This window comes from Lepidochelys olivacea (assembly GCF_965140295.1).
Source record: "Lepidochelys olivacea isolate rLepOli2 genome assembly, chromosome: 5".
NCBI classification, from domain to species: Eukaryota; Metazoa; Chordata; order Testudines; family Cheloniidae; genus Lepidochelys; species Lepidochelys olivacea.
In genome coordinates, this window is record NC_140415.1 from 15,303,614 (window position 1) to 15,319,060 (window position 15,447).

The 15,447-nt window shown below is 46.0% G+C and overlaps 1 protein-coding gene across 2 annotated transcripts in view; it reads left to right on the top strand.

Moving 5' to 3' along the window:
* The window catches only part of CTIF (cap binding complex dependent translation initiation factor), a 351,658-nt gene that overhangs the window by 327,719 nt on the left and 8,492 nt on the right, over positions 1–15,447 (top strand). For both annotated transcript variants that reach the window (XM_084627673.1, XM_084627674.1), the window contains one exon: positions 8,727–8,780. In XM_084627673.1, coding sequence (XP_084483799.1) covers positions 8,727–8,780 — 54 coding nt within the window. The remainder of the gene's footprint in view (positions 1–8,726; positions 8,781–15,447) is intronic.

The following is a 15,447-nucleotide window of genomic DNA, read 5'->3' on the forward strand; positions in this document are numbered from 1 at the left end:
ATTGTTTGTTGCCTGTCTTGGTCTGTGATTTTCTTATTTAGATCCTAAGCTCTTCAGGGCAGGGAACTTGTCTCTCTTTGACATATAAATGTAGAGTGCAGACTCAATAATTTTACATCAATAATTAAATGCATAACCTTATTCTCTAATTTTGGGCAAGGGTAAGACAGAGAACAGAGTTTGTAATCTGTCTCACCTCAAGATACTGGGTAGGGGGGGAAACAGAGATTCCGTTGCAGAAGGTTCTATGATATCTTTGGTCCCAGTTGCACTGTATAACGTTTTGTGTCCAGGATCACATAATCTTAGAAAGCTATGGGATTGTATTGAATCCCATCCATTAAGTATTGTAATGACAATAACATTTCTTTAACTATGAAGATTGACCAAGTAGCCCTGATGCAAAAGATAGAGTTATCAAGGTCCAAATGCTGCTCCCATTCACTATTGTCATTCCAGAGAGCCTGTTTTTTGTCAACCACTTCCACCAGTTTCATGCTTTTTTGTGTAACTCTTGACTTAATGAAGTTACTCTTGGTTTGCACCAGTTTCATGTAGATCAAAATCAGGCCAGAGTAATGCCATTGACTTGGGTGGATTTCCACCAGTGTCGGTGAAAGCAGAATTTGGCCTCAAATAAGGAGCATGAGAGGGAGAGTGTGGGTCAGATTGCCATTCTTCCTCAGTGAGCAGATGGAGGGGCATTCATGTCTCATTCAGAATGGAGAGGAAGTACTCTCAGCAGATAAGTGAAGCAAGATATCATCTCACAGGATTGTCCTTACTCCTCAGGTGGCTTTGTTTTCATTTTTCACCCTTCATGCCAGGCATTGTCAGCCCCCCAAGACCTTTCAGCTGAATGTAAACAATGATTTGCAATTTGCATCAGCCGCCATGCACTCTTACAGGATTCAGGAATGTCCTGCAGGCCCGGGCGGGGCCCTTTGCAATCAAGTGCAGTGGTCTCTCTCTATATTTTCTTTCTATGGTTTTTATCTCCCTGGGCCCTTGGGATGAGATCACATCCTCTGGTCCCATGGTTAGTGGTTATTCTGACTTCATCCTGCCTGTCTGAAGTCTGGATGTCGCGCACACACACACTTAATGGGAGCAGCTCAGCAGGCCACGGGGGCCCGCTCCAAAAAACGATCATAATTTGTTCTGCAGCCTCAGGGGAAAATAGAGTTGAGTGGTGAGTCACATTGCTCTGTGGACCTGCTGCTGCTAGTGGGGGAGACTGGGGCAGTTCCTGTGACGACACAAGAGCATGGTCCCGCAAAGGCAGTGATTCCCAGTGGTCCTTTGCTTTGCCTAAGGCAAAGTAATGTCTCAGAAGCACTGAGCCCCAAGACCACTGTATCTCTCTTTGCTCACAGCCTTAGGGCTTGCCTACACTTACATTCTGTAGTGCTCTAACTTGCTGGCTCAGGGACGTGAAAAATCACCCCCCTGAGCGCAGCAAGTGTGAACACTTTACAGCGCTAGTGTAGACAGGCTCCGAGGTAATCCCCTGGATTACCAGGAGCCCTGGGAGAGCTCTCTCCCAGCGCTCACACGTGACCACACTCGCACTTCAAAGCGCTGCCATGGGAGCATTCCCGTAGCAGCGCTTTGAAGTTTCCAGTGTAGCCCTGCCCTTAACTCCGAATCAAACATCCCATCTGAGGAATTGGGTTTGATCCTGTTCCCCTTGAAATTAATGGCAGTTTGTCATTGGCTTCAGTGGGAGCACAGAGCCGGCTCTTTGACCTTCTGATACCTTGGTAGGCAGAGCACTAACATTTCCAAACCGATCCCAAATTGGTACAGACTGTGGAAGTCTTCAAACTGGATTTGCTGGCAGGGTGTTTTCTGGTTATTCATCCCCCACATCCTGGTTTGCACTGTGCAATTTGCCCCCACTTGGCTGTTTTCATCATCCCTGGTCTTGTGACAATAAAAGCTGGAGTTGTAACAATTCCCATTGGCTCAGTTAAGTCCATGATCTTCCCACGTGCACCGCTGCACAACTGGCTCTCAGAAATCAGGGCACAGGCAAAAAACCCTATAAGGTCTTGCAATGGTCACTAAGCAAATGACCCTTGGAAAAATAACAGACCACTGGTGTTTGGGGCGGGTGGGGGAGGAAAGAGGGTTCCCCTGACGGACTTGGAGTGAGCACACAAAGGGCAGCCCCTTCTTTGTAGAAATAGAGTCATGGGTTTGGCTACACTTATTCTGAGAGGGAGCTTCCCAGCCTGGGCCCCACAGACTTCGGTTAGCAGGGCTCTCACTAGTGCACTAAAAATTGTTGCGTGCATGTTATTTTGACATTGAGACTTGAGTCCCGCTTACACAAGTCTGTCGACCAACATGGGAGGCTTGGTCCCAGACGCAGTATAGACACATCCTAAGTGGCTTTTGCTAGCGCTGCTGAGCACAGCGGGAGACTCAGCCAGTCAGGGAACTAGAAGAAATATCATTGACTTCAGTCAATTTGACCTCCACAATATAAATAATTTTGAAACGTGCTGAAATGTTCATGGTTGTCTGTATGGGTGCAAAATTTTGTGCCCAGTCTGAATGACAATTTCATGGAGATGAAATGTGTATCTTTCTATCTGTGTTCTTACATCAAGCCCATTTCGTGTTAATAGAAACTTTATGGCAAATGTTTTTTTTCTTTTGCATGAAATATTTTACACAGCTCTAGTAATTAGCACTATGCCTTCGGGAATAATGTCAGTAAGCAGGCAGTGTAGTTTATGCCTCTGGACTTAAGCTGTACGTTTAAATGTTCATGTATCCCTACTTCATACAGAATGTGGTCTAGTGATAAGAACATGGGACTGTGTGTCAGGGTCCGTAGATTCAGTTCATGGTGCTAGTGTCTCGGATAACACCGAGCAAGACATTTAACTGATCTGTGCCTCAGTTTACCTCTGTAACATGGAAATAACAATACTTCCCTATCCTCCTAGGGATACAGTAAGACTTCAGCTCCGTTTGTAAGTCACTTGAGATTCCTTTGATGCAAGGTACCACCACTAGTGTGAACATGCTTTCAGTTTTTGAAAGAAATAGGTTGTCTTGTCCCAAAGTGGATGTTAAGAACACTGGCATGGACTGAAGGCTAATTGTGCTCTGGGAGCATCTACTGGCACAGTGGCAGTTTGTCATCTCCACATGTCAGGCACATATCTGTTTTTGTTTCTTTGCCACACACAAAAATGTCGATGTAAAGCATCTTTTCTTGGACTACTTTGTAAAAGAAATTGTGGGCCATTTGCGTGCAGAGATTAATGAATTCTAGGAAGAATGCCTTACAGCTCCCGTGAAATCACTCTCACCGCACAACACACATTATTTCCAGGAAGAGAGCCTATAAAATTTATTTTCATTTGTTCATGAAAACATGTAACCCTCTGAGACCATCCAGACATGCTAGCCTTCCCAAACATATTGGCATATGCTGTATCTGTCACAGGAATACAGAAATTTGGAAGCAGGAGCCCTCCCTTCCAGAGATCTAAATTCGTGTTCTTGGGGTGTCTCCTTCCAATCTACAAAGCTGTTAGCACCAGAAACCCCCAGCAAAAAATGAGAATCCTTTCGCAACAAAGGTTGGGTATTATCTGACCAGTCAGGCAGATTCTGGCATGCGGCTCCTCCTGTTAGGAAATCAAGTAGACTCTTTGTCTACTCTCCAGCAGGCACCGCTTCTCTCATTCCACAGCTTCGCTTGATATGAGGAACTGACTCAGGAGCAAAAGGAAGTTTTCCCTAGGACAGTCCAAGCCTCCAGGGGATGATTACAGGTTAGACAGAGAAGTGTGCAAGTCTCCTCTCACCTGTGCTGTTGTCTGCCTCTTGCTCCTCCTCCCCATTACTCTGTCTTCTCTACTCTGTTAAGCTCCTTCTTCCACCTTTTTTAGCTGTCCTGATAGATGCCTCTTTTGGAAAGACGACTGATTTCTGTGGTACTGATTCTGCAAATATAGCATATACAGTGTGCGAGTTATACATTTTAAAATATAGATCAGAATTAGACTGTAGGAAGGGTGCTTACATAATAGGCATAAATAATACATTTGGATAAAATACATTAAACTGCTAATGCAATTAATTAGGTTGAGACTTTGATCACACAAAAGCCAGACACTTCAAAGTTGCAATTCCAACAACAGCTGAATGGTGCAAACTTCATTACCTCAGGGTCAAACTGTACACTCTGCATGCATGTGACTTCCATTGACTTGATTTCCTCTTGGGACTGGGTGTCACACATGCCATGGGAATTCAGGATATGGCTCTTAAACGCAGTTCAGCGCTGGGGCCTTGGAGCAAAGGGTAGATGCAGAGGAGATCTCCCAGGGCTGCAGAGGCAGGCAGCAAGGGTAACACGATTGTTGGCAGCCGTACCAGCCTGCCGGTGCGTTCAGAGCGTGCAGTCTAGCAGGGGCGCCAGCCCCACAGACTCTTCTCCTGTGCCTAGGATACTCAGGGAGACAAAGGGAGAAGCACAGTGAGCATCAGAATAACATTCCTTTGAAAAGGATTACAAAATCACTGGCCAAATAACAAAATCCCTGTCCCTGAGTTCTGTAACCCCACCTGCACAGACCTAACCAGCCAGTAGTCCTTGCATGCAAATATGAGGTGTGTCCGCCAGGTTAGCCCCCTTAGGTTTGAGGAGTAGCTTAGAGATCTATTATTTCTGTTGGCAGGGAGGCTTACGCACAGCCATCTAAGCTAGCACAGGAGACATTGATTCAGCCCTGCCTGTGCTACACAAATCACCCATTTTATAAATGGTTTTGTCTAGCACAGTCCAGCCCTCAGTGCAGACAGGGCGTAATGTGACTAAACTCCTGCATCTTCGCAGGGGGTTAGACTAGATGACCCTTGCGATCCCTTCGAAGCCTATGATTCTATGAAAACCGCTTTTGCAAACACAGCGTGAGAGGAGGCAGTACCCCAGCACTGTTTAAATGCTCCGTGTTTATCGTTATCTTGTTATGATAGCAGGTGGGAAGGGCCCCCTCTCTTGCCCCATCTGTCCCCTCTCCATAGAGCAGCGTTTGAAAGGGCCCCCGTTCACCACTACCTTTTCTCTACGCTGTTCCTTCCCACCTGTCTAATGGCTGTTTACACACTGACCTCACAGCCATGTTTATGAGCTGGCTTTAAACACAATTCCCTCTAGGCCGATTTACCACACTCTTAAGCCAGCTAGGTAGATGGGGCAGAAACAGTATTTTAAAAGCATGCACTAGGCTGAGTCTCAGTCCAGTGCTTTGGCCACAAGACCAACCTTGGTCTGACCCACATCAGACTGACCAACTGTCTGACCCGCCTCACTGTGGTAAACAGGTTTAGCAGAAGCCATGTATAAATCTGGTCTTTGAAGATAGCTGGGAGGCCAGTGCAGATGGGCCCAAAATGTTCTTCCTAACCCCTGGTCTTCCTGAGCTCCCAGCTAATAGGCACATAGGCCAGAAGGGACCAGCATGATCATCTAGTTTGACTTCCTGCATTTTGGAGGCCACAGAACCTCGCCCACCTATTCCTATAATAGACCCATGACCTCTGAAGTCCTCAGATCATGCTCTAAAGACTTCAGGTTACAGAGATTCCACCATTGCCACTAGTTCAAACCTGTATGTGACCCGTGACCCCTGCTGCAGAGGAAAGCAAAAAAAACCCACCCTGGGGTCTCTGCCAGTGTGAGGCAGGGTCTCTGCCAAATTCCTTCCTGACCCCAAATATGGTGGTCAGTTGGACCCTGAGTATTTCGGAAAGACCCAACAGCCAGACATCAGGAAAGAATTCTCTGTAGTAACTCAGAGCCTTCCCCACCTAATGTCCCATCGCCAGCCACTGGGGATATTTGCTCCTACCATTCACAGATTGGCTACATGCCATTGTGGGCAGTCTGATCATACCACCCCCTCCATAAACTTATCAAGCTCAGTCTTGAAGCCAGGTAGGTTTTTTGCCCCCACTGCTCCCATTGGATCTTCACTCCTCTGATAGTTAGAAATCTTTGTCTAATTTCAAGCCTAAACTTGTTGATGGCCATCTTTCTTTCAGGGACTAAGCTTGCCCATGGCCTGGTCCATAGTGTATGCTTGCTGTCTTCCCTCAGCAGCTGCTTCCTCCTTCTCCTCCTCTCTTTTCCTTTCTTCCTCTCTAGCTGTAAACCCATCTCTCCCTCCTCTTTCCCTTGTTTCCCATCCATCCCAGAAACATCCCTGTCCCTCAGGTGCCCTCACAATGAGAGTTTCCTCACGTTCCCCCAGACATCCACATGCACCATGTCTCTCCTCTTGTACATGCTTCACAATGTATCACTCCTCTAGATACTGATAGGTATGGTAGGCGTTCTTCAAAGGCCACTTCAGAAATCATCATTCACCACAGCTCCACTCCAAACTGAATTAACAAATTTGTAACTTATTACTTACAGTTCAGATCAATGAATAAACTCCGGTACTGATCAGCTGGCTGTGCCCTCTGTTCTTTTATAATTTTGACAGATAATATTTTGTTTTAAAACTTTTAAAAGTTTTATTGATTTTACATTTTCATATTTGTGCAAAATTTTGGGGTTTAAGCATTTTTTTATTTTTATTGATTTAAATTTGCACCGTTGCAGGAAATCATGGTGGACTCCTAGAATAGGGGGTTTCACAGTAATTATTTAATGACAGTAGATGCTGATATTCAAAAAACACAAATTGTCAACATCACGTAAAAATATACAAAGTAAATCCCCTTAAATCAAACTGTCATTCTCAAGCAGCATTTTTCTTACTTTGCCAGTCTGTAGATCATGATTTTTGTTGATGGAAATATTCTTTCATCGGTTTACATGTGTACAGTGAAATCAGTGTTTACCAAGAAAAATCTAATCCTTCCAATCCAGGAGTTTGGTTTCTCTTTAAAATTGCTCATGCTTGTAAAACCAACGAAGAAACTCACATTTGGGATAAGAGTAGAAAAGGCAGAGCAAAGTCTGGAACTGGTGCTGACAAAATATATTGAATGGAGAAGGTGGTGGGAAATGTCACTATCCACACTGGCAAAACCCAGCATTGTGAGGGATTCTGCATTGATGCATTTAGATTATTGGGCCATCGACATCACATTGTGTGGGGAGCAGGGAGGGGGAGCAAGAGGAACTCCTGAGAAGTGGGGAGCGCGCCAGGCTGTTAAGGGACACCTCAGTGCTCCCCCACACCCTCGGTGGCTTCACTCTGTATGGTGATGCACTCCTGCCCACCATAGTGCCAGGACCCTGTCCCAACCCGCTGGAAGGTGGGACTGGACTGCCAGGGAGTTCTGCCTGCTCCCTGGCAGCCAACTGATCCCATGCACTGCTGCGGCCGCTCCAGCCCTTCCGCCAGCTCCCGTTCCTCTCTTGCCTCAGTGTGAGCAGCGGGGACAGAAAACTTTGAGGGGGGGGGGTGAAAACATATATTCCCCCCCTCCCCATTATTTCCATTCGCCAGACACTAATGCCCACTCCCAACCCACAGTTCCACGCCCCGTGAAAATCCACCCTACTATCTTCAGTAAGCACTAGTGATTTAGGAGAAAGTTTTAGTCTAAGACACAGTTGTGAGTTCAGTGCTCCACAATTGGAAGTGGTTCCACAATTAGGCACAGTTGGGAGTCAGTGGAATTACAGGTGTGAAATCGGTGTGGTGGAAGTAGAATCAATCCCTGCGTGTAGGCATAGGTGCTGACTCTGTGGGTGCTCCAGGGCTGGAGCACCCATGGGGAAAAATTGGTGGGTGCTCTGCACCCACCAGCAGCCAAGCTCTCCGCACCTCCCAGCTCACCTCCGCCTCCTCCCCTGAGCGCACCGCATCCCCGCTTCTCCTCCCAGGCTTGTTGCCGCGAAACAGCTGTTTTGCCGCGTAACAAGCTGTGGGAGGGAGGGGGAAGGAGCGGGATCGCAGCACGCTCAGGGGAGGAGGTGGGGAAGAGGCGGGGCCTGGGTGGGGATTTGGGGAAGGGGTCCAGTAGGGGCAGGGAGGGGGCAGAGTTGGGGCAGGGACTTTGGGGAAGGAGTTGGAATGGGAGCGGGGCAGGGGTGGAGTTGGAGCAGGGCCGGGGGGTGGGGGGGGGACGCGAGCACCCACCAGTGCTAGGAGAAGTTGGCGCTTGTGTGTGTAGGAAATGATGCTCTCCTGCAACATAATTCTAGGATTGTTCAAAAGAACTGCTCTGAAAGAGACCATCAGGTTCAGGATGCAAAGTCATAATGCTTCCTATGCTTTCTAATTTGGAAAGGGCATAGAGAGCCCTTCACCTCTACTTACTGCTTCAACTGCAGTCCAGACTGTTAATGGCTGAAAATTATCATGTGATGGATGTTTAGTGAAATGACTTGGTGGGACTTAGCGCGTTTCCTTGTGTACAGTAACCTACGTCATAAAAACTCTCACTACATACTTAACATGTACCCTGAAAGTTATCATGTACTGTGTATGTTCTGCTCTGCTTCCTCCATCTCAACCGTGGAAACGCTGCATTCTGGCCTTGTGTCTCTTCATTCACACCAGAGACATCATTCCTTTTCCCCCTCCACTTTCTTCTTTTCCCTGCTGTGGCTGTGGGGAAAGCGAACACAGGTTAAAACATGGAAGGAGCAGTCTGGTAGGGGAGGGATTATAAGGCAGTAGAAACAAGGTATGCTTTAATAACCGGCTGCCTCTTTTTCTCTCTCTCTCTTGCAGTTGTTGCAATCTCAGGATGTGAAAGAAGACGCTGTCCTTTGCTGTTCCATGGAGGTATGAATGGGCTGTTGGGACCTCAGATATTCTGAGCCAAATTCCCCACAGCTTTGCTCCGTGTGTCATTGTTCACACCTGTACCAAATGGTTGTAAAATCAGTACGGTGGTGTTTTCAGCCCCCTCCCACCCCTTTGCACTTGTTCTGCTCAGAGGTAAATGGTGACAGGAGGGCAAGCAGTGGAGAATCAGGCCCTCTTTTCTATATTTATTCTTTTAACTTGTTTGTTTATTTGAGGGACATTGCAACCAAAACTGGAAGCTCTCAAGAGGGACCACAATTTCACTCCTGCAGCCTTGTACTGCGTATAACCCAAGCCAAGGTGTGAAACCAAGCTCCTGACCACCTATAATCATCAAGAATCCCACAACTCCTTTTCTGTGACAAGGGCATTCCCATCATGAATGTGTCTGTTTCATTATGTTTGAATATAGCAAACTACATCCTGCAGCTTTATTGCTTTGTGTTGTGGTCCCATCACAAGCTATGTATAGTCAAGGCAGACCAATATGAGGTGGGGAATATCTGAAATAACACTGGTGATTCAACATGAGTCAGTACTGAGCAAATGCCTGGCATGGTGTGTGCTGGCTCTGAGCTCCTGGAAGGGCCATTATACAAGTGAAATGTTAAGTTAATGTCCTAACCACTTAATTACCACAAGGGTGAAGTATTGAGTTCCTGTTTGAAGCACACATCAAATTGGGTCAGGGGACCCAGATATAACTCAGTTGTTCCCTGTCTCACTTCCAGTGCAATTCCTATCTCTCATCTAAACAGGACTTTTCCAGGGCTCGGTAACCAGGCTAAAGCTTTGGACATGGTTACAAAATCCATTTAAGGTCCCATCTACTGCACACAGTGGAATCTTGCTAGAATTTGGTCCCCCGTCCGAGATGTTAAAATGCCTTAAGATAGGGCTACAACGGTTTCCCCCAAGCTCCTACATGACACAGGACACTTTCTGCTCAAAGAGTGACATTCCTCCAACTACCCTGTTTTATTTTTAATTGCTGAGGATTTTCTTCCCCTTTCCCTCCTCCAAAGTTCTTCCCTCCTTACATGCTGCTTCTGCTTTCCCCCTGGCTGACCACCCTTATGATAGGCCTGCACCACCCTCAATGCGATGTTCTGATTGGCAGTCATCAGTTCAGTCTGGAGCGTCTCATGAGCCCCTAGAGATGAGCCATCACCTTAGGTATATACACTGCACGCTCAGTCTCAACCAAGCCTGGGGCCCAGAATCCTAAATATGAGTCCCATCACTATGCACACAGTGCCATGCTACCCGACTGACTTTATATTTTATATTCCACTTTAAAAAAGCCTATGTTAAAAAGAACATCAAGATTGCAAAGTCAAGCATTCAGAAGTTAGGATATGCCCGAATGAAGGTTGCCTGTGCCCTTTATATGTTCAAAGCACAGCTTCCATTGACTTCAGTTGCATCTGTGAGTGCTCAGCACTTCGTCAAGCCAGGCCCCAGCATCTCAAGCCAGGCACCCAGAAAACGAGAATACATCATTAGTGACCACTTGTGGAAAGTTCGGTTTAAGTGACTTGCTCGGAATCATGTAGGGATTCTTTGTGGCAGAGGCACAGATAAAATCCACTTCTCCAGAGCAGCATTCAACTGCCTTAAGCATGGGACCCTCCTTTGTCTTCTGTAATCCCCTGCCTTCTTCACTACACACCCACACCTTCCAACCTCTGCCACAGATGAGCCAGGGATCCTACAGATAACAGCCTCCTTCACGACCCAAACCTGATGCAACCCCAGAGCATCTCCTTCCTGTGCATTGAATGAGACAGGGGCCCTGTGGGAAAAAATAGTATGTGATCATGTAAGTAAAGACTGCCTCTTGGTCATCGGGCAGAAACACAAGGGGGCTGAATAAAGTTGCATCGACTACCTTAATTCTGACATTTCCTAACGTATGAGTGCTTGACTTTGTAATATTAATGTTCTTTTAATGAATTTTTGTGTGTAATTTCCTAGGTTTAAAAAAAAACTAAGTGAAAACATTGAAATTCCATCATGTGGCATCATATTGAAACCCACATGGGTCATCAGCATGGTTGGAACCTTTATTCATATTTATTATTTGTATTTACTGTAGCACCCGGGCACCCTAGTCATGGACCAGGGCCGCACTGTGGTAGGTGCTGCCCACAGAACAAAAAGACTGTCCTAGATCCACCACACAGGCCTCTGCCACTTGAGCTAATGGAGTAACGGATAGCAATAGTAGGTTGTCATCCTCTGTGTGGACCAGCACTAGAGCATGGGTGAAACACTTTGCCGGTAGATTTCACAGATATTTTCTGACAGCAGCGAAATGGTGAGAATCAGGAATCATGAGTTCCATTCCAGGCTCGAAAGGGATCTGAGCTGTAGTGGGCACAGATTCTTCTGCTTGTTCCCCCTGTCACTTTCACCTCCAGTCCTGGGAATTCTGGCTCTTCATCTGATCTGTCTCTCTTCCCTGACAGCCTCCAGCTGCCCGCCATCCAGCCTATGTGTTCCCCATCTCCACAGGTTCCCAGTCCCCGCCTCCTTTTCTGGACTTCTTGTCAAGCTTTTGTCCCCATCCCATTTCCCTCCCTTTCCCCTCCAGTTCCTTGTCCCAGTCTCTTTGTAGACAGTCCCATTCTCCACTGCACCCTGGCTTCTTGTCAAATTTGTCTCCCCTCCGCACCCCTTTCAGTAGCAGAATGTTCAGTAGTATATTTTGTTTAAAAAAAAATGTGGGAGGCTTAGGAATACATGGCCTCACTACAGGACCTAGTGAGTAACACTGAGAAGAGGGGAGACTGCCAGTTATTTGTGCAAGAATAGAGAATCATAGAAATGTAGGGCTGGAAGGGACCTCGGGAAGTGATGGTGAAGCCTCTTCCGGAGCTTAACTTCTAGTTAGAAAGTGAGTATCTAACCTAAATCTCTGTTGCTGCAGATTAAACCCATTACTTCTTGTCCTACCTCCAGTGCACATGGAGAATGACTGATCACAGTGATCTTTGTACCAGTCCTTAACATATTTGAAGACTGTTACCAGGTACCCCTCAGTTGTCTTCTCTCAGGACTAAACATGACCAATATTTTTAATCTTCCCACGTAGATCAGCTTTTCTTTAAAAGTTTTATCATATTTGTTGCCCTCCTCTGGACTCGCTCCAGTTGGTCCACATCTTTCCTAAGTGTTGCGCCCAGAATTGGATACAGCGCTCCAGGTGAGACTCACCAGTGCCAAGTAGAGTGTGATAGTTACCTCCTGTGTCTTACGTGCAACACTTCTGTTAATACACCACAGAATGATATTAGCCTTTATCCCGTCACATTGTTGTCTCATATTCAATCTGTGATCCATTATCGCCTCCAGACCCTTTCAGCAGTACTACCACCTAGCCAATTAGTCCCCGTTTTGTAGTTGTGCGCTTGATTTTTCCTTCCTCAGTGAAGTACTCTGCACTTGTCTCTATTGAATTTCATCTTACTGATTTCAGACCAATTCTCCAATTTGTCAAGGTAGTTTTGTGTTCTAATCCTACCCTCCAAAGTGCTTGCAACCCCTTCCATTTTGGTATCTTCTACAGATTTTATAAGCATGCTCTCCACTCCATTATTCAAGTCATTAATGAAAATATTGAATACTATCAGATCCAGGACTGACCCCTCTGGGACCCCACTAAATGTACCTTGCCTTCCCAGTTTGACAGTGAACCACAGATAACTCCTCTTTGAGTACAGTTTTTCAACCAGTTGGGAACCCCCTTATACTAATTTCATCTAGATCATATTTCCTTAGTTTACTTATGAGAGTGTCATGTGGAACTGTATCAAAAACCTTACTAAAACCAAGATATATCACATCTGCTGCCCCCCTCCCCCCATCTACTAGGACAGTAACCCTGTCAAAGAAGGCAATTAGGTTGGTTTGGCATGATTTATCCTATTATCCCCTAGGTACTTACAAATTGATTGTTTAACAATTTATTTCAGTATCTTTCCAGGTATCAAAGTTAGGTTGACTGGTTTACAATTCCCTGAGTCCTCTTTGTTCCCCTTTTAAAAGACAGATACCATGTTTGCCCTTCTCCTGTCCTCAGAGACCTTGCCTATCCTCTATGAGTGCTCAAAGGTAATTGCTAATGTTCTGCGATTGCTTTAGCTAGTTCCTTAAGGCCCTTGGATGAATTTCATCAGGCCCTGTCGACTTGAATACATCTAATTTACCTAAATATACTTTAACCTGTTCTTTCCCTATTTTAGCATATATTCCTTCCTCCTTGTTGTTAATATTAATTGTGTTGAGTATCTGGTCACCATTTTAGTGAAGACTTAAGCAAAGACTTTGTGAAGACTTTTTAGTGAAGACTTAAGCAAACTAGGTATTAAACTCCTCAGCCTTCTTGATGTCATCAGTTATTAGCTCTCCTTCCTTGCTAAGTAGAGAACCTACACTTTCCTTCATCTTTCTTTTGCTCCTAATGTATTTAAAGAACCTCTTCTTTTTGCCTTTTATGTCTCTTGTTGGTGTAACTCATTTTGTGCCTTAGGGTATGTCTACACTATGAAATTAGGTCGAATTTATAGAAGTCGGTTTTTTAGAAATCGGTTTTATATATTCGAGTGTGTGTGTGTCCACAGAAAATGTTCTAAATGCATTAAGTGCATTAACTCGGCGGAGTGCTTCCACAGTACCGAGGTTAGAGTCGACTTCCGGAGTGTTGCACTGTGGGTAGCTATCCCACAGTTCCCGCAGTCTCCGCTGCCCCTTGGAATTCTGGGTTGAGATCCCAATGTCTGATGGGGCTAAAACATTGTCGCGGGTGGTTCTGGGTACATATTGTCAGGCCCCCTTCCCTCCCTCCCTCCGTGAAAGCAAGGCAGACAATCATTTCGCGCCTTTTTTCCTAAGTTACCTGTGCAGACGCCATCCCACGGCAAGCATGGAGCCCGCTCAGCTCACTGTCACCGTATGTCTCCTGGGTGCTGGCAGACGCGGTACTGCATTGCTACACAGCAGCAGCAACCCATTGCCTTGTGGCAGCAGACGGTGCAATAGGACTGGTAGCCGTCATCGTCATGTCCGAGGTGCTCCTGGTCGCCTCTGTGAGGTCGATCAGGAGCACCTGGGCAGACATGGGTGCAGGGACTAAATTTGGAGTGACTTGATCAGATCATTCTCTTTAGTCCTGCAGTCAGTCCTATTGAACCATCTTATGGTGAGCAGGCAGGTGATAGGGATTGCTAGCAGTCCTATTGTACCATCTTTTGCCGAGCAGCCATGAGATGTGGATGGCATGCAGTCCTTCTGCACCGTCTGCTGCCAGCCAAAGATGTAAAAGATAGATGGAGTCGATCAAAACAAGAAATAGACCAGATTTGTTTTGTACTCATTTGCAAACCCACCCTCCCCCGCCTCCCGTCTAGGGGACTCATTCCTCTAGGTCACACTGCAGTCACTCACAGAGAAGATGCAGCGAGGTAAATCTAGCCATGTATCAATCAGAGGCCAGATTAACCTCCTTGTTCCAATAAGAACAATAACTTAGGTGCACCATTTCTTATTGGAACCCTCCGTGAAGTCCTGCTTGAAATACTCCTTAATGTAAAGTCACCCCCTTTGTTGATTTTAACTTCCTATAAGCCAACCCTGTAAGCCGTGTCGTCAGTCGCCCCTCCCTGCGTCAGAGCAACGGCAAACAATCGTGCATCTGAGTTGAGAGTGCTTTCCAGAGCAGTCACAATGGAGCACTCTGGGATAGCTCCCGGAGGCCAATACCGTCAAATTGTGTCCACAGTACCCCAAATTCAACCCGGCAAGGCCGATTTAAGCGCTAATCCACTTGTCAGGGGTGGAGTAAGGAAATCAATTTTAAGAGCCCTTTAAGTCGAAATAAAGGGCTTCATCGTGTGTACGGGTGCAGGTTTACATCAATTTAACGCTGCTAAATTCGACCTAAAGTCATAGTGTAGACCAGGGCTTAGTCTTTCTGATTTTGTCCCTACATGCTTGTGCTAATCTTTTGTAGTCATCCCGAGCAATTCATCCATATTTCCAGGGACATTTTATTTACCCCTTCCCAAAACACAAGAACTAGGGCTCACCTAATGAAAATTAATAGACAGCAGGTTTAAAAAAAAAAATACTTCTTCACAGAACTCACAGTCAACCTGTGGAACTCATTGCCATGGGATGTTGTGAAGGCCAAGAGTATAACTGGGTTCAAAAAAGAATAAGTTCCTGGAGGATAGGTCCATCAGGGATATAAGATAGTCAGGGATGCAACCTCATGCTCCAACTGCCAGAAGCTGGGACTGGATGGCAGAGGATGGATCACTGGAAATTGCCCTGTTCTGTTCGTTCCCTCTGAAGCTTCTGGCACTGGCCACTGTCAGAAGACAGGATACTGGGCAAGGTGGACTATTGGTCTGACCTACTATAGCTGTTCTTTTGTTCTTGTGAGTTGTTATTGTTGCTGTTAAAGCACAATCCTGCTTCCTTTAAGACAAAACAAGGTGAACACACACAAAAAGAGGAGCAAAAAGTACAGCAAAGATGATAGAAACTTCATCTTTCACTTGCAGCCCTGCTGCTGGAAAAGCACAAGAAGAGCACATAGTCTTAGCAGCCACTCTGAGCAAACTTGTACCAGCATCGG